General features: G+C 43.8%; 1 protein-coding gene across 1 annotated transcript in view; it reads right to left on the bottom strand.

Annotated features, from left to right (window-relative positions):
* The window catches only part of HAPSTR1 (HUWE1 associated protein modifying stress responses), a 41,537-nt gene extending 23,871 nt beyond the window's left edge, over nucleotides 1-17,666 (bottom strand). Inside the window, exons 1-2 of the mRNA XM_073632968.1 lie at nucleotides 17,156-17,666; nucleotides 16,515-16,595 (exon numbers count right to left, since the gene is read on the bottom strand). Of these exons, the coding sequence (XP_073489069.1) occupies nucleotides 16,515-16,595; nucleotides 17,156-17,351 (277 nt within the window). The 5' untranslated portion in view covers nucleotides 17,352-17,666. The remainder of the gene's footprint in view (nucleotides 1-16,514; nucleotides 16,596-17,155) is intronic.
* Between the last annotated feature and the right edge of the window lie 2,071 nt (nucleotides 17,667-19,737).

Genomic DNA, 19,737 nt, shown 5'->3' on the forward strand with positions numbered 1-19,737 from the left:
TTTGAAGTCAGCTCTCCACTGACGTCACTGCCATCAGTCAAGGCAGCGCATGATCCCGACTTTCCAAGTCTGGATCTGCCAGCTGCCTTGACTGATGACAGTCTCAGAAAGCCGATGAGACGCCACTCCCCGCCCCTCCACAGCTCATCGCTCCAATGAGCATGGAGGATCAGAGCAGAAGAGATGCTGACTGACAGGCAGCATCTCTCTGCTCGGGGAGGAGAACTGACCCATCGGCAGTGTTCAGTGGCTCGGTTCTCAGTGCAGACGGGGGACAGCTGTAGCATCGGTCTGATCCTCCATCTATTGAGGCAAGTATGAATCAACAAAAAAAAAAAAAAAAAAAAGAAAAAGGGTTTCGCTTCTTTACTGTGAAGAAACCTTTCCAAATTTGGAGAGGAAATCTTTTTTCCTCTAGCCTTAAAGAGTGCCCCCTTGTCCTCTGATGACCTTAAAGTGAATATCTCAACACCAAGTTCACTATATGGACCACTTATGTATTTGTACCTGTTGATCATATCCCCCTTAATTTATTATTTTTTTATTAATTTCAGTTACTTATATAGTTTGGTTGCCCTTCTCTGCACTGTCTCCAGTTGCCAGATGGGTAATTTACACACGAAGATCTTTTGGGATTGATGACATGACATGTACCTGAATAGAAAAATGGTTGCATTAGCAGTCTGCAAGGGGGCTGGAGGACTTCAGTTATGAGGAACAACTTCAAAAACATTAAAACTTATTCTCCCTGGAGAAGACACGCTTAAAGCGGAGGTCCGCTGAAAAAAAAAAAAAAAAAAAAAAATTTAAAAGCCAGCAGCTACAAATACCGCAGCTGCTGACTTAATATATGGAAACTTACTTGTCCAGGGAGCCCGCGATGTCGGCAGCCAATCCGTCCGTCGGCTCTCGGCTGCTGCCGCCGCCATCCTCGGTAAGGGAATAAGGAAGTGAAGCCGTGCGGCTTCACTTCCTGGTTAACTACTGCACATGCGCGAGTTGCGCTGCACTTCCTCTGTGGTCCCTGCTGTGTTCTGTGTCTCACAGAATACAGCGGTGGAGGACAGTTTGGGCGCCGGAAGTGGCGTAGGTCACCGCAAGCGCCGCGGTGATCTATGCCAGGAAGTGGTAGCAAATACCTGTATTAGACAGGTATCTGCTCCCTCTTCCCCCCTGAAAGGTGCCAAATGTGACACCGGAGGGGGGGTATCCAAAAAGCGGAAGTTCCATTTTTGGGTGGAACTCCACTTTAAGAGACTGCAATATACAAATCTTTAGTGACTCTCAGGATGAGGAACCCCCTTCCACAGTTGGTGGCCTTAGTGGAGAGTTTGGATAAGGAGGAAAAAAAAAAAAAAAAAACACACACACACACACACAACTTTTAGATGTGCTTCTCTGCAAAACACAATCTCAAGTTGAACTGGATGGACTGGTGTCTGGGTTACTCAACCTTACCAACTAGAACTATGCAAGAAGCCTCATTGAGCGCTATAGATATCGCCTGTCTGCACTGAATGCCTCTAAAGTTGTGCAACTAAATATTTGGTTATGGGTCTCAATTTTTGTCCATGACATCTTCACTTGGTTCACTGATTAAAATATTCTGTTGAATCCAAAATCAAAGGCAAAGTCTGATTTTCATTCTGTATAGAATTAGGAGTACCAAGGTCTTGTGGAAGGGTAACCACGTCTCTCACAATATACAGTGCCATGAAAAAATATTTAACCCCTTGAAATTTTCTACATTTTGTTATGTCACAACCAAAAACATAAATGTATTTTATGTGATAGACGGACACAAAGTGGCACATAAATTGTGAAGTGGAAAGAAAATGATAAATTGTTTTCAAATTTTTCTACAAATAAAATATGTAAAAAGTGTGGTGTGCATTAGTATTCAGCCTCTTTACTCTGATACCCCTAACTAAAATCTAGTGGAACCAATTGTCTTCAGAAGTCACCTAATTAGTAAATAGTGCCCATCTGTGTGTAATTTAATCTCAGCATAAAATACAGCTGCTCTGTGAAGTCCTCAGAGGTTTGTTAGAAAACCTTAGTGAACAAACCGCAAAATGAAGGCCAAGGAACAGACCAGACAGGTCAGGGATAAAGTTGTTGAGAAGTTTAAGGGCTCTTTCACATGGGGCAGATCAGCAATGATGCGCCCCGTGAACATCCGATTGCTCAGCGGGGATCGCTCTGTGGATCCCCGCTGAGCAGGAAGATGACAGGTCCGTCGCTGCACACTGTCATTTTGTCATGTTACAACAAAAAAACGTAAATGTATTTTATTGGGATTTTATGTGATAGACCAACACAAAGTGGCACATAATTGGGAAGTCTAAGGAAAAAAAGGTTTTTTTTTTTTTTTTTTTTTTTAAAACAAATGTTAAAACCCATTTATCTGAAAAGTGTGGCGTGCATTTGTATTGAGCCCCCTGAGTCAATACTTTGTAGAACCACCTTTCGCTGCAATTACAGCTGTAAGTCTTTCTGGGGAGGTTTTTACCAGCTTTTCACAGAGTGACAATTTTGCCCATTCTTCTTTGCAAAAATCGCTCAAGCTCTGTCAGATTGGATGGAGAGTGTCTGTAAATAGCAATTTTCAAGTCTAGCCACAGATTCTCAATTGGATTTAGGTCTGGACTTTGACTGGGCCATTCTAATACAGGATTATGCTTTGATCTAAACCATTCCATTGTAGCTCTGGCAGAATGTTTAGGGTCGTTGTCCTGGATGGTGAACCTCTGCACCAGTCTCAAGTCTTTTGCAGACTAACAGGTTTTCTTCTAAGATTGCCCTGTATTTGGCTCCATCCATCTTCCTATCAATTTTTCCAGCTTCCCTGTCCCTGCTCACAAAAAGCATCCCCAAAACATGATGCTGCCACCCCCATGTTTCACGGTGGGGATGGTGTGTTCAGGGTGATGTGCTGTGTTAGTTTTCTGCCACACACCGTTTTGCTTTTAGGCCAAAAAGTCCAATTTTGGTCTCATCTGACCAGAGAACCTTCTTCCTCATGTTTGCTGTGTCCCCCCACATGGCTTCACGCAAACTGCAAATGGGACTTCTTATGGTTTTCTTTCAACAATGGCTCTCTTGACACGCTTTCATAAAGGCCAGATTTGTGGAGTACATGACTAATAGTTGTGCTGTGGACAGGATTCTCCCACTTGAGCTGTGGATCTCTGCAGCCCCTCCAGAGTTGCCAAGGGCCTCTTTGCTGCTTCTTCGATTAATGCTCTCCTTGCCTGGCAGTTTAGGTGGACAGCCATGTCTTGGTTGGTTTGCAGTTGTGCCATACTCTCCATTTTCAGATGATGGATTGAACAGCGCTCTGTGAGATGTTCAAAGCTTAGGATAATATATATATATATATATATATATATATATATATATATATATATATATATATATATATATATATATATATATATATATATATATATATATATATATATATATAAAAAAAAAACTTACCGGTAACGGTATTTCCAGGAACCTTCCAGGACAGCTACTTGAGAGATGACTGGCTCCGCCCTCTACAGGAAACACAAATCAGAAACAATTTAAAAGGCCCCTCCCTTTCCTCTGACCCTCAGTTGTTTAGAAGATCAAGTAACCTCCACCAAAGGTGCACTCAGCAGAGGAAAAAAAAAAAAACACCCCATCAGTTAAACATGGTCGACCAGTGAAAAAATAGAATAGGGTGGGAATATAGACGCTGTCCTGGAAGGTTCCTGGAAATACCGTTAAGTCTAACGGGGGTTTTCACCCCCCTCACCTTCCAGGACAGCTACTTGAGAGAATAAGCAAGATTCCAAAACTTAGGGAGGATGACAGCCTGAAGCACTTTCCTAACAAAGGAGAGGTCCTGGCTGGAAAGCATTTGAACTCTATTATGTTTGACAAATGCATGAGAGGAGGACCAGACGGCAGCTTTAGAGATTTCTTCCCAGGAAGCCCCCACTCTTTCTGCCCATGATGTGGCCATGGATCTCGTCGAATGGGCCCCAATTCTAGGAGGGGTGCGACCTGACGCTTTGTATGCCTCACAGACAGCACCCCTAATCCACCTAGCAATAGAACTTTTAGACGCTTTGGACCCTTTCTTGGGGCCACTGAACAAAACCAACAGTTGGGAGGAACTCCTAAAACAACTGGACTTCTCTAGATAAAGCAGAAGACATCTCTTTACGTCTAAACCTTCTGCATTCTTGGGAGGGGCAGAAACTAGGAAGGACCATCTCCTGGGACCTATGAAAGTAACTTTGGGTAAATAGAAAGGATCAGGTCTAAATCACTACCCTGTCCTCTAAAATTCTCAGGAAGGGGTCTTTACAGCCCTTTTTGGTCTACACGTGTGAGCACATGGCTTGCCGCTGTCAGCTTTGTTTGCCCCTTGTTTTTTCTGTGAGGACTCTGCCGTTTGGTGATGGAGAACGCCCCGGGAAGCACTGAATAGTCATACTTGGATTCTGATCGAACAGAGATACTAGTTTGATGGAGGAACAGACTGGCCGACACAACTACTAAGGAGGAAAGCCATACAAAGCCACCCACTCTGTGCCTATTACCCCTGCAGGGGTATCTATGTCTGGTGAGTGGGGACCCATTGGGGGAATCACTACAGTCACAATACCCGTCGAGCACAGAAGTCAATTTATGGAACACTGAACATTTTGGGACGATCTATTTATTTTTCACATCGATCAATGTTTTGGGCTAATTGGACACTTAATATATTTTATGTTTGAAAGTGGACTTATTGCACTATATTAGTGGGTTATGCACACAGGCCCAATATTTGTATGATAGGGTGTGGACTTTCCTGGACACCCTTGCATATATATGCTATATAGCCCTATTTGCTATGTAGTTTTTATTACTTTTTTTATTTTTATTTTAATACTTGATCACAGATAATTGGATTTAGCTTATATTATATCCTTCAATACGCACTTGCCCTTTAGATGTACATACGCCTTCCGAGCACTGATAGCTGTTTAATATTCACATACCTTATCCCCGAGAGGGAGCACGCTTACTGCTGATCTGGTGTTAGGAGTACAGTATAACAAATAAAACTCATAAATAATTGCGCTATTACAAAAAAGTGAAAATAGCTGACAGCATCAGTGTGGTGCACCGTGCAAAAAGGTATATAGGTAATAGATAGATGCAGCGCTAAATATAATAAGTGCCAGGATGACGTGCTCACATCCCATATAATATCTATCTATATCTATCGATATCTATCTCTATATCCGGTATAGCTCATTAAGCTAAAATTGGACAAAAAAATGAGCAAGCAATCACAAATTACTAAAAAGTGTCCATGATTTAGAACTCCATTGATGTGTGCAGTCTAGTGTTCTTAGAAAATGAAAACACAGTAATGAGTGCAAATGGTGGTTGCAATTCGTGGAGGAATCCTCATGCATTCGGATCAACATATAAGTGATAGAAGTGGGTACTCTTACCGGAGGAGGTGGACACAATCACCGTACGGTGGAGTGTCATGCGAGCTTTGGGAATCAAACCATCCAAGGGGTACTGTGCTGGAAGAAGCTGCTGGGGGGTTCCATCCAGGGCAACCGTGATTGTAGAATAATGTATGGATCCGCAGCAGTTGGAAGAATGTTTCTCAAAAAGTAATAAGCTGCTGGAAAAACGACTTCTGTCCCATATAGGTTCAATTCGTGAAAGGAAAAGAAAATCTCCACATAGGACATGAATCCAATATAAAAAGTAGATTTAAAAAAAGTGCCAGAAAATACTTTACAAGCACTGGATAAAACGTGATCACAGAATGGTAATAAAAAGTCGCGTGGTAACAAGACATCGAAAGCTTTAGCAACCCCTACTTTTTATATTGGATTCATGCCCTATGTGGAGATTTTCTTTTCCTTTCACGAATTGAACCTATATGGGACAGAAGTCGTTTTTCCAGCAGCTTATTACTTTTTGAGAAACATTCTTCCACCTGCTGCGGATCCATACATTATTCTACAGTCACGGTTGCCCTGGATGGAACCCCCCAGCAGCGTCTTTCAGCACAGTACCCCTGGGATGGTTTGATCCCCAAAGCTCGCATGACACTCCACCGTACGGTGATTGTGTCCACCTCCTCCGGTAAGAGTACCCACTTCTATCACATATATGTTGATCCGAATGCATGAGGATTCCTCCATGAATTGCAACCACCATTCGCACTCATTACTGTGTTTTCATTTTCTAAGAACACTAGACTGCACATATCAATGGAGTTCTAAATCATCATGGACACTTTTTAGTAATTTGTGATTGCTTGCTCATTTTTTGTCCAATTTTAGCTTAAAGCTCCACCGAAATGTTTTTTTTTTTTTTTTTTAAAGTCAGCAGCTACAAATACTGCAGCTGCTGACTTTTAAAACATGGACACTTACCTGTCCAGGGTGCCTGCAATGTCGGCACCCGAGGCCGAACCGTCTCTCAGTGCGGCTTCACTTCCCGGTTCTCTACTGCGCATGCACGAGTCGCGCAGCGCAATACGGCTGGTCCCTGTTGTCTCTGGGACCCTTGTGTTTCCCAGCAGACAGGGGGGGACAGGTTGTGGCGTAAATAACCGCAGATTCTGCGGCTATCTACGCCGGAAGTGGGTACAGATACCTGTAATATACAGGTATCTGCACCCCCCTCCCCCTGAAAGGTGCCAACTGTGACACCCGGAGGGGGGGAGGAATCCGATGAGTGGAAGTTCCACTTTTGGGTGGAACTCCACTTTCATGAGCTATACCTGTTATATATATATTATTTAACTTTATATGGGATGTGAGCATGTCATCCTGGCACTTAATTATATTTAGCGTTGCATCTATTATCAGGAGTACAGTATACTTTTTGTACTGCCTCCTGACCAACCATTTAGCACCATATAGGGTAGCGCCAACTCACCCCATTTTCTATATTTACAGGAAAGAGACTCTAGATCAGAAATCCTTCTCCCTGACGTAATAGCTAATAGGAAGGATAACTTCAAATAAATAATTCTCAGGGAAACCCCATGCAAAGGCTCAAAAGGAGCCCTTGTTAGTGCATTTAATACTAACGACAGATCCCAGGGAGGAACATGTTTGATGAGCCTGGGAGCATGTCTAGATCTGGCTGAAAGGAACCTTATAACCAAAGGATCCTCCGCTAGTCTTCTCTCTATAAACAAAGATAGGGCAGCAATTTGAACCCTAAGGGTGCTGAGAGAGGCCCTTCTCCACTCCCCCCTGTAAAAAATCCAACATACAGGGAATGGAAAAAGAATCTAAACCAGTTTTCCTTTGCCAGGAAATAAAAAAAAAAAAAAAAAAAAAGATTTCCAAACCTTCCCATAGATTCTTCTCGTGACCAACTTACGGCTGTCCAGGATAGTTTGGATAACTTTCTCTGAACAACCCCTTAACTGTAGGACGTGCCACTCAGCCTCCAGTCTGTCAAATGGAAGGTTTGAGGGTTTGGATGCAACACCGGTCCCTGATGGAGCAGATCCTTCCGAATTGGTAGGGGCCAGGGAGGATACAGATAGGGTCTTTAGAGAGAAGCAACTCCTCCTGGGCCACCAGGGGGCAATCAGAACCACTTCTGCCCGGCCCTGAATAATTTTCCGAACTACTAGGGGTAAGAGGGGAAAAGGAGGAAAGGTGTAAGCATCTGTCCCCAAAGACTCTGTGTGTCTCTCTCTCTCTCTCTCCAGAGAGAACACCACCGGTAGTTTTCTTTTGAGACTGGAGGCAAAAAGATCCACTGTGGGAAGACCCCATCTTAGCACCACCTCCTGGAACGTGCCTTGATGTAACTCCCAAATCGCTGGAACTGATGCTCACCCTGCTCAAATAGTCCGCCAGCACATTTTCTGACCCCTTGATGTGGACTGCCCTTACTGAAGTGACATTGATCTCCGCCCAGGACAGAATCTGCTGTGTTAATGAGGCAACTCTGAGCAAGTGCCCCCTTGCTTGTTCAGGTACACCACCGTTGTGGCATTGTCTGAAAAAATTAATACAGTGGGGATGGAAAGTATTCAGACCCCCTTACATTTTTCACTATTTGTTATATTGCAGCCATTTGCTAAAATCATTTATGTTCATTTTTTTCCTCAATGTACACACAGCACCCCATATTGACAGAAAAACACAGAATTGTTGACATTTTTGCAGATTAAAAAAGAAAAAAAACTGAAATATCACATGGTCCTAAGTATTCAGACCCTTTGCTGTGACACTCATATTTAACTCAGGTGCTGTCCATTTCTTCTGATCATCCTTGAGATGGTCCTACACCTTCATTTGAGTCCAGCTGTGTTTGATTATACGGATTGGACTTGATTAGGAAAGCCACACACACACCTGTCTATATAAGACCTTACAGCTCACAGTGCATGTCAGAGCAAATGAGAATCATGAGGTCAAAAGGAACTGCCCGAAGAGCTCAGAGACAGAATTGTGACAAGGCATAGATCTGACCAAGGTTACAAAAAAAAAAAAAATTCTGCTGCACTTAAGGTTCCTAAGAGCACAGTGGCCTCCATAATCCTTAAATGGAAGACATTTGGGACGACCAGAACCCTTCCTAGAGCTGGCCCGTCCAGCCAAACTGGAGAAGAGGGGAAAGGGGGAGAAGAGCCTTGGTGAGAGAGATAAAGAAGAACCCAAAGATCACTGTGGCTGAGCTCCAGAGATGCAGTCGGGAGATGGGAGAAAGTTGTAGAATGTCAATTATCACTGCAGCCCTCCACCAGTCAGGGCTTTATGGCAGAGTGGCCCGACGGAAGCCTCTCCTCAGTGCAAGACACATGAAAGCCCGCATGGAGTTTGCTAAAAAAAAAAACACCTGAAGGACTCCAAGATGGTGAGAAATAAGATTCTCTGGTCTGATGAGACCAAGATAGAACTTTTTGGCCTTAATTCTAAGCAGTATGTGTGGAGAAAACCAGGCACTGCTCATCACATGTCCAATACAATCCCAACAGTGAAGCATGGTGGTGGCAGCATCATGCTGGGGGGGTGTTTTTCAGCTGCAGGGACAGGACGACTGGTTGCAATTGAGGGAAAGACTAATGCGGCCAAGTACAGGGATATCCTGGATGAAAACCTTCTCAGGACCTCAAACTGGGCCGAAGGTTTACCTTCCAAAAAGACAATGACCTTAAGCGCACAGCTAAAATAACAAAGGAGTGGCTTCACAACAACTCCGTGACTGTTCTTGAATGGCCCAGCCAGAGCCCTGACTTAAACCCAATTGAGCATCTCTGGAGAGACCTAAAAATGGCTGTCCACCAACATTTACCATCCAACCCGACAGAACTGGAGAGGATCCCCAAATCCAGGTGTGAAAAACTTGTTGCATCTTTCCCAAAAAGACTCATGGCTGTATTAGATCAAAAGGGTGCTTGTACTAAATACTGAGCAAAGGGTCTGAATACTTAGGACCATGTGATATTTCAGTTTTTCTTTTTTAATAAATCTGAAAAAATGTCAACAATTCTGTGTTTTTCTGTCAATATGGGGTGCTGTGTGTACAATAATGAGGAAAAAAAATGAACTTAAAATGATTTTAGCAAATGGCTGCAATATAACAAAGAGTGAAAAATTTAGGGGGGTCTAAATACTTTACATCCCCACTGTAGGTCTTTTGAATAAACCCTCTCTTCCAGAGACACAAGTGCTTTCCCCACAGCTAGAAGTTCTCCGAAATTTGAGGAGCGGCCTGCCTCCTCTTGCAACCAGGCTCCCTGGGCCTGCCACTCCTGTCAGTGAGCACCCCAACCCCACAGACTGGAGTCTGTGCTAATTTTTACCAGGGAATGTTGTGCCCAATCCTTCCTCCCTGTAGGTGTTCTCGCTGCTCTCACCAGGCAGCGACTTCCCTTCTGGTAGTTTTACCAGCTGATCCAGAGAATCGTTCCTGCAATCCCAATGGAGTAAAAGAAAAGCCTGGAGGAGTCTGGAGTGCAATTGGGCCCAAGGAACCCCTGGAATAGCCGCAGTCATCAGACCCAGCAACTGCATGATCTGCCGAAGAGAGGTCTGAGGGAGCAACGAAGGCCTGCACGGAGAGAAGAATTTTCAAAATCTTCTCCTCGGGAAGAAAAATCTTTTGGATAAGTATCTATTAGATAACCCAAAATAAAGGTATGCACTGGGAGGGTACCAGGCAAGACTTCTGCTGGTTGACCCTCCATCCCAATCTCTGAGGGGTCCGCAAAACCAATTGCAGATCTTGAACAAGGGACTCTGTCCCGAGCAAAAAATCATCTAGATATGGGACGATTGATACACTTTGAATCCGAAAAAAAAACATGACTTCGGCCATGATTTTTGTAAAAATTCTCGGTGCTGCTGAGAGACCAAAAAGGAAGGGCATTGAACTGCCAGTGAGATGGCTCGTTTCCTATGAGAACTGCAAACCTGGAGGAACCTTCGGTGACTCTGGCAGTTTGGTACATGAAGATAATCATCCTGAAGATCCAGGGTCACCATGGAGACCCTTGGCAACAACAGATTCTTCACCGAATAAATGTTCTCCATTCGGAAACATCTGTAAACTATGAATTCGTTCAGAACGCTTAAATTTATGACCATACGAAAGCCGCCGGAAGCTTTCTTGACCAGAAAGATGTGAGAATAAAATCCCCGGAACTTCTGAACTGGGAAACAGGGAGTTTTCTCCTGTCCCGGAAAACAGAAATCAGATTTATCATGGCTTGCCGTCTCTCGGCAGGTGGGTAAGAAAAAACCTCTGAGGAAGACTTTTGAATTCCAACCTGTAACCCCTTTCCAATGTTTGAAGAATAAGGGAATTGCTGGAAATCTCTGCCCATTCTTTGATGAAATGGCACAATCTTCCCCCTACCCTGGCGTCACTTGGAAGGGGCTGAAGGAGCAAAGAGAGTCCCCGCTTTTTGCTTGTCTTTGTTAAAAGACCATTTCTTTTTTGTCTGTTGCCTTTAAAATTAGTCCTGTTTTGGAAGCCACGAAAAGGCCTCTTAATCTGGGGTTTATGCCTTTGGGAAGAAGGGAATTGTTTACTCTTTTTAGAGGAACGAGCTAGGACCTCCTCTAAGGAGGAACCGAACAAGAGCTTGCCTTCGAAGGGAATGCCACAGAGCTTATTCTTGGATGCAAGATCACCTTCCCAAGATTTAAGCCAGATAGCTCACCTAGCTGAATGAGAGCAGAAGCCCTGGCTGCAGATTTCACTGAATCTGCTGCTGCATCTTGGTACACCACAATGAAGCACTAGAACACAGTTCCACACAGCAGATCTGGGGAAAAAAAAATGGAAGGGAGCTGCCACTACTCACATCACAGGTAGGCAAGTAACCCTTAGAAATAGGGAACCCTTCTGGTAAAGTACAGACTATCACCCAGGACTTGGCCACAACTAGTCCTGGGTGAAACCAGAGAAGGGGGGTCCACCAAGCACAGTTACCAGACCTTAAGAAAACAAAAAAAGTGTTGGTGCTCCTGGAAACACAAAACAACTGAGGGTCAGAGGAAAGGGAGGGGCCTTTTAAATGGTTTCTGATTTGTGTTTCCTGTAGAGGGCGGCGCCAATCATCTCTCTCTCAAGTAGCTGTCCTGGAAGGTGAGGGGGATAGAAATGATATATATATAAAAAAAAAAATTTATATATGAAAAAAAAAAAAAAAAAAAAAAAAAAAAAATCCCAAGCTTTGAACATCTCACAGAGCACTGTTCAATCCATCATCTGAAAATGGAGAGTATGGCACAACTGCAAACCAACCAAGACATTGCTATCCACCTAAACTGCCAGGCACAAGGAGAGCATTAATCAAAGAAGCAGCAAAGAGGCCCATGGCAACTCTGGAGGGGCTGCAGAGATCCACAGCTCAAGTGGGAGAATCCTGTCCACAGCACAACTATTAGTCATGCACTTCACAAATCTGGCCTTTATGAAAGCGTGTCAAGAGAGCCATTGTTGAAAGAAAACCATAAGAAGTCCCATTTGCAGTTTGCGTGAAGCAATGTGGGGGACACAGCAAACATGAGGAAGAAGGTGGTTCTCTGGTCAGATGAGACCAAAATTGGACTTTTTGGCATAAAAGCAAAACGGTGTGTACATCACCCTGAACACACCATCCCAACCGTGAAACATGGGGGTGGCAGCATCATGTTTTGGGGATGTTTTTTGTGAGCAGGGACAGGAAAGCTGGTCAGAATTGATAGCAAGATGGATGGAGCCAAATACAGGGCAATCTTAGAAGAAAACCTGTTCGAGTCTGCAAAAGACGAGACTGGTGCAGAGGTTCATCATCCAGCAGAACAACCCTAAACATACAGCCAGAGCTACAGTGGAATGATTTAGAGCAAAGCATATTCATGTGTTAGAATGGCAGTGTCAAAGTCCAGACCTAAATCCAATTGAGAATCTGTGGCAAGACTTAAAAAACATTGCTGTTCACAGGCTTCCCATCCAATTTAACAGAGCTTGAGGTTTTTTTTGCAAAGAATGGGCAAAAATGTCACTCTAGATGTGCAAAGCTGGTAGAGATATACCCAAAAAGACTTGCAGCTGAATACAAAATGCACACTGCACTTTAGATATTTGTAAAAAACAAAAAAACAAAAAACACAACCCTTCCAATATCATAGGTAAACTTTACTGAACAAGTCTTGGTTTCCAACTACCGGGTCTGTTTCCTGCCATCATATAGTCCATAAGCCCAAGAGCAGCTCATCCACAGCAAAGCAGGATATAAACACAGTGCCAGGCCATGCTGCTGAAAATAGGACTTCAGTAAAGTTAAACCATTACATTGGCATTTATTGGAATGCAAAGACAAGTACAAACGCATGGTTCATAGCGAGTGTGCAACTATATAGTTAGTCTGTTTGAAAAAAGACACAAGTCCATCCAGTCAACCCACAGAGGAAAAAAAATAAAAAATAAAAAAAACACGTAGACAAGATTTACTTTTAGATATGCACTAAAGCACCTATTGCTTAACATATATATTATATACTGTATATGCTGAAAGTCAATCCACTGTTGTATACCTTGTTAAATTTGAACATTTAAGATCGAATTTAAATCAAGACTAAAAACATAAAACAAAAAACACTCAAAAGGAATTGGTGGCAACTTTAAGAATGTTAAAAAAATAAAAAATGTATATTCTTTGTTTATACAGAAAGATAGACTTGAATCAAATTAAAGCAACCTATAAATATATTTTTTATATGGCACTTTCTGATTAGAGATGAATCAGGCAGAGTAACGTGTACAAAAACACCTGCACTGGGCATATATTCTAGTTGATTTATTTCGAGTTGCTAATTCATCTTCTAAGCAATTTCCTTGGGAGCCAGTTTACAATGCAATGCGAGAAGCACAACAGCATCAAATAATTTACCTCTTGGAATACCAGTTTTTAGATCAGGAATAAGCTTTAAAAAAAGAAAAAAAAAAAAAAAAAAAAACCCTACTGGTCTGACAGCGGGACGTTTCTGCTATCAAACATCTATCCACTAAATCCATTTAATGCCACCTGCTTCTCTTCCATTTACTACAGTACGAAGCATGTTATAGCTTTACACCAAAGCAGAACTAAAGTCATCTTCCCTGTAGCAATGAAACAGCCACAAGTCCCCTCCCAGATGCCAGTTTTTTCACTGGTCTTCTCCCAGGTTTGGTATCTTTGGCTATTTTTATTGGCTGCCCAGGAAGGACATGACCCCCAACTATCAGCAACAATTGAATTCATTCCAGAGCAAGGGGATGGCAAGTATGTACACTGAGCTGTGTAACGTTCTGTACATTTTACAGAAGTTTGCACACAGGAAAGAAAAGAAAAAAAAAAAAAAAAAAAAAACGCATTGCAAAAGGGGCATTACTACGTCATTACGAAAACAGTGACTTTTTAAAAACACAAGAATACTGAACAAAATGTGCAGTCTAAAGCAGGCCGTAGATAAGTCAGTATTTTGATCACCCAGCCAGCTGATCAGGTTTTTTTTTTTTTTTTTTTTTGAACAGATTCCCCCATCCACATATTCAAGATGGATAAGTGAACCATCCCGACTGCACTACTGTATTCTGACAGCAGGGACTCCTGTGTCATCAGAATATACCGATCTGTGCTGAAATGCTGACCAAAGTAAAGCAAAGGTGACAGGTTCAGGCTCCAGTACCACTAGTATACCAGCATCTTCCTCAGGGCAGGCCACTGAATTACCCTGCAGGAGCTGCATCATCCAGAACCCAACTTTTCTTATCAAGCCAAGAATGAACAGTGACATACACTGCATGGCACATCCTATAAACAGTACAAGATTGCTAGGAGTAGGAGAGATTTTGGAGGGCAAAGCGGACTTTGCATGTTTAGTCTGCCAAATAAGAAAAATAAAATGCCTAAACAGTTTAAAGTGGTAGTATTTTTCTGCTATTTAAAGTTCCCCTGTCAAGGTCCCTGCAATAGCATTTAGATTTTTTTTTCTTCTTATCACCAATTAAAGAGGAGCTGTTATGCCGGAGTTAGGCTTTAACCCCTTCCCGACTGGCGCACGCCGATGTGCGTCGGCAGAATGGCACTGCTGGGCAAATGGACGTACAGGCACGTCCATTTGAATTTCCCGCCGTGCCGTTGCGTGCGCCAGGAGCTCCGTGAGTCGGGTCCCGCGGACTCGATCGCCGCGGGGATACACGCGATCGCCTCACGGAGAGGACGAATGGGGAGATGCTGATATAAACAGCACCTCCCCGTTCTGCCTAGTGACAAGTGTCAGTATCTCTGCTCCCGATAACAGGGAGCAGACATCAGTGACGTGTCACTGCTAGCCCATCCCCCTACAGTTAGAACACATCCCTAGTACTGACTTAACTCCTCCCCACCCCCTAGTGGTTAACCCCTTCTCTGCCATTGTCATTTACACAGTAATCCGTGCATTTTTAATCGCACTGATCGCTGTATAAATGACAATGGTCCCAAAAATGTGTCAAAAATGTCCGACATATCCGCCATAATGTCGCAGTCACAATTAAAAATCGCTGATCGCCGCCATTACTAGTAAAAAAAAAAAAAAATAAAAATAATAATAAAAATGCCATAAAACTATCCCCTATTTTGTAAACGTTATAACTTTTGCGTAAACCAATCAATAAATGCTTATTGCGATTTTTTTTTACCAAAAATATGTAGAAGAATACGATCGGCCTAAACTGAGGGGAAAAAAAAAAAAAAACTCTTTATATATTTTTGGGGGATATTATAGCAAAATGTAAAAAATAATGCGTTTTTTTCAAAATTGTCCCTCTTATTTTGTTTATAGCGGAAAAAATAAAAATTGCAGAGGTGATCAAATACCACCAAAAGAAAGCTCTATTTGTGGGAAAAAAAGGACGTCAATTTTGTTTAAGAGCCACGTCGCACGACTGTGCAATTGTCAGTTAAAGCGACGCAGTGCCGAATCGCAAAAAGTGCTCTGGTCAGGAAGGGGGTAAAATCTTCCGGGGCTGAAGCGGTTAAAGTGGTTTTAAAGGTAGATTTTTTTTACTTTAAAACAGTCTATGCATTGAGGTAGAAAAACCCTTCTGTTGCAGAGGACCCCTCCCCTTTATACTTACCTCAGCCAGATTTTGACTCAGCAATGTGCACGAGAGCATCGGCTCTCCCAGTTCTGTCCCTCCGCACAGGGCAGATTGATAACAGAGCTACTGGCTCCCGCTCCTCTCAATCAAATCCTATGTCGAGAGAGCGGGGTGGGGGGGGGGGTGGGGGGGTGGGCTGGGCCCCGCTGTCTGTGGCAATTGCCACAGAGCGGCTCAGAAGTGAGCCTGCGGGGGTGTGCCCATAGGAAGTGGTGATCTAGAAGGGCACTCGGTGTAGCAGGTTGAGGAGACAGGAGCACCAGCATGGGACTCCAAAACAGGAGTATCAGTGCTGCTCTGTGCAAAACTACTGCACAGAGCATGCAAGTATAACATGATTATTAAATTTAAAAAAAAAAAAAAAAAAAAAAAAAAAAAAAAAAAAAAAAAAAAAGGTACACAACTTCAAGATGACAACGCTCTGTCCCTGCCTCTCACTTGTTTTCCTACACTATCACCCTGTAACACCCTGAGACTACAAGTGACTGTGCTGACATACAACTAAAAAAGGCATTGTCCGCTGTCCTCACCTTCCATAAACCCACCCCTGTGTAGATGTGAAGAGGCTGCAGGCGATCACCAACACTGATACACAGCAAAAGATGAAGACATGCACGCCTCAAGTTCTATCACACAGAAAGAAAAAAAAAAAGGGGGGGGGGATTATTACAAGGATGTGCATTTCCATGTTCTAGCTTTCAGATAACGTTTAGTAGTTGTATTTTAGAAGTCAGCCCCACAGACTAGAGATGAGAAAATCTCACACACACTATATGAAATCCTGACAAATGGCAGCTGGTTAAGAAGCGCATTAGACAGAACACGATGTGCACACAGCCAGCGCCGAGTCTGCTCCGGCCTCTTCCTACCTTTGTACAGATTGGTGACAGCTGTAGCAGCGTTCTGGAAAGGAGCCCACAGTGACATTCCTTGTTGCTGACAGACGCGATCTGTAAAGAAGACACAAGGCACTGGTGTGAATACAAACAGAAGTCCGGACTCCTCTGCCGGCACCATCGGCCATATTCGCCATTTTGACCAGACCCAACGTTCCAATCCCGTAAATAACCGGCTGCCAATTAGTCACAATAAAAGGCTGCAGCGCCATTTTGTTTTCGGCTGAACAGCCCTAATCCCCCGTCCTTCCGCCGCGGATCAGACTGTCGCTGGCTCCTTCCGGCCGTCTAGGGGCATCATCGGGAGCCGGGAGTAAACACAGCTGTCATGACAGAAGGGCGTCCCTGGTGGGCGATGCGGCCAATGACACCCCCGGGGCTGATAGGGAGCGCTAAACACGCCCCGAGCACACACACATAGGTTGAGCGCAAAACACACAAGAAGGCCAATGACACTCCTCACAGGTTGCTATGGGTTACATCACTCGGCCTATACAAATCGAGGGTCAGAGGGCGGGGCTAAATGCAGCTACTTCGGTACGGTCTTCCGCCATTTTGTTTTTTTTGGCCCCGGTGTTCCCCAGCCTCCTCCCCGCACCCCACCCGGTTCTGACCTTTGTAAAGCTGAGCCACGGCCGTGGCGGAGTTCTGGAAGAGATGCCAGAGCTTCTGCTGACTCTGCTCGGCCTCCTCCTCTATGGGCTCCTCCTGTTCGGCCTCAGCCAGACACTGGCGCTCCCATTTAGTGAACCAATGTTCGGGTCCGTGCTCCTGAATCTCGGCCTCACCCTCTTCTTTTTTCTCCTCCATTCTCCTCCACTCGGGCTCTTTCCTCCCTCCGCCCGTCCTCTTGGAGGCTTCCCCTCCTGCCTGATTAAATCCTAGTTCCGTAGCTGCGCTCGGCGTATCGATGCTCCGGCCTGAGGGAAAAGGCCGCCTTCTGTGCACCCCGGACACCTACTTCACCCCCATGGCTCCTCCATCCTGAGCTAAACAAACTGCATCTTTGACGCCACTGCCCTGACGCGTATTGCTAGCTTGGCACAACTTGCTAGCTGCCCGGCACCGCCTACTACCGTCTTGTTCCTCACACAGCTTCCGAGGGAACCGCCCACCGCCGCCTAGGATTCCTACGATTCGTCCAAACGACCCTGCGAACTTTTGTTCTCGATTACTATTGGCGGAAGGAGCTGTACCTCAAGAACGTCACGCGTTGTGGGGTTTAGCTCAAGTTTGGTTGGCAGGCGCGGAGAACAAATGTTACACGCGTGCGCAGATGACTGAGCCAGTATGGTGTTGTTAGGGACTGGGATTATTCCTGACAATAGTGATATTCAAAGATATTCGTACAAGACATGGCGATTATTAATAATATTTTTTATATGGGTTCTGTTTTGAGTAGTAAGTAGCATATTATTATGCTGAGTATGAGGATGAAATTGTGAAAACAAATATTTTTAACAGTATCGGTTACTGTAGAATTAAAGGCAAACCTTTTTCATTGTGGATAGAATAAGGGAGGATTATAACCCCTGTCAGTTTTTTTTTTTTTTTTTTTTATCTTCCATATGTGTCTCTTTGGGGAGATTTCACTTCCTGTCACATAGCTAAAACAGGAAGTAAGAGAAAATCCCTCCAAAGTGAAGGAACCCCTGGTTGTTACCAGGGTCACTAGAAGTAGAGTCTCCATTGGATTATTTCCCATTTATTATTGTTCTGGGGACAACCCAAAATGTTGGATTTTCTTTGGCTTTCACTTTCAATGATAACGATAAACAGGACAATTAGAGAGGGTGAATGGCCATATTGGGACACAGACAACAATAATCCTGACAGGTGTTCTATTCTTTCTTTACTCTATCCACAAAAAAAAGTTTACTGGATGTAAACCCTCTCCTATACCCAGTGAAGTGAACAGCATCAGATGATGTACAGAGATGAAACAAATCCTCCTACATACGTTTTACATGTATATCTGCTGTCTTCACCTTTATATATTGTTTAGTATGTGCAAGTCCTGTTAGAATTTTCTCTTCCTGTGGGTGTGGATTCTTTTCTTTCACTTGGAGACAGCTGATTGGAAGAAATGCACAGACCCCCAATCCACATAGGCACATACTTTCCGAGCTGTGCTGTGAAAAGACCAGCTCTCTGCTAATCTACTTATAACACCCTCCCTGACACAAAATTTCAGGCTGGCTTTATCACAGTTGACAGAGAACTTGTCAGAAGTTATAATGCTGATAACAGAAGAACGGAGCAGGAGAAAGCCACAGGACTTAGTGCTTTGAGACTTGGTTCACAACTAATGCCGATGCGGTTCATAGCAGGGGTCCTGTGTGTTCTGTTTACTGTTTCAGGTCTGATTTCAGCCCAAATTTTGGGCTGCATTTGGACCTGAAACGGACCAAAAGACGCACCGGGCTCCTGTGCAAATTCGCACCAGAGCCGCATCGGAGATATGTGAACCGGCTCCATAGAGAGCCAGTAACAATATCCTGCTATTGCAAATTGGATGTGGGTAATTCGCAATAGTGTGAACCCGGCCTGAAGAGAGATAAAAAAACACTGCAGATATTTGCCTAGCTCAAATTTCATGAATGGGGTTTACATCCACTTTAAGGCTAGGTTCTTACTATTGCAAATTGGATGCGGTTATTGTGAATTGGATGCTGCTTTCATCGCATCCAATTCGCATTTCAGAAGATTGTGACAGTCTCTCTAAGAAGCCGGTTCACGTGGCTCCAGTGAGAATTGCACAGGAGTCCTGTTCATTTTCAGGTCAGAATTCAGCCACAAATTCAGACTGAAATCAGACTTGAAACAGTGAATGGGGATGCACTGGACTCCTGCTGTGAGCCGCCCTGTGCACCCAGCCTAAAGGCTAAGTTCACTTTTATTTAAAAAATATTAATAATAATAATAAATGCACATCTTTTTGCAGGTAAAAAATGTGCATTTATTATTTTTTATTAGGAGTCTATAAAGCAATGCACCCACGATCAGCAGATCATGGGTGCAGACCTAGGCTCCTGCTGATTGTCAGTGTAGCTGTCTGCTCGCACAGGCAGGCAGTTACTGAATGACAGTAAGCATTAATGAACTATCCAGAGTGCTCATCAGCGCCCATGTAATTAATCGAGAACTACAAGTCATTATCTGCAATGGCGGGCGGTAGTTGTAGTTCTCCCATTGA

The sequence above is a fragment of the Aquarana catesbeiana genome, linkage group LG06 (genome assembly GCF_042186555.1).
Source record: "Aquarana catesbeiana isolate 2022-GZ linkage group LG06, ASM4218655v1, whole genome shotgun sequence".
Taxonomy (NCBI): domain Eukaryota; kingdom Metazoa; phylum Chordata; class Amphibia; order Anura; family Ranidae; genus Aquarana; species Aquarana catesbeiana.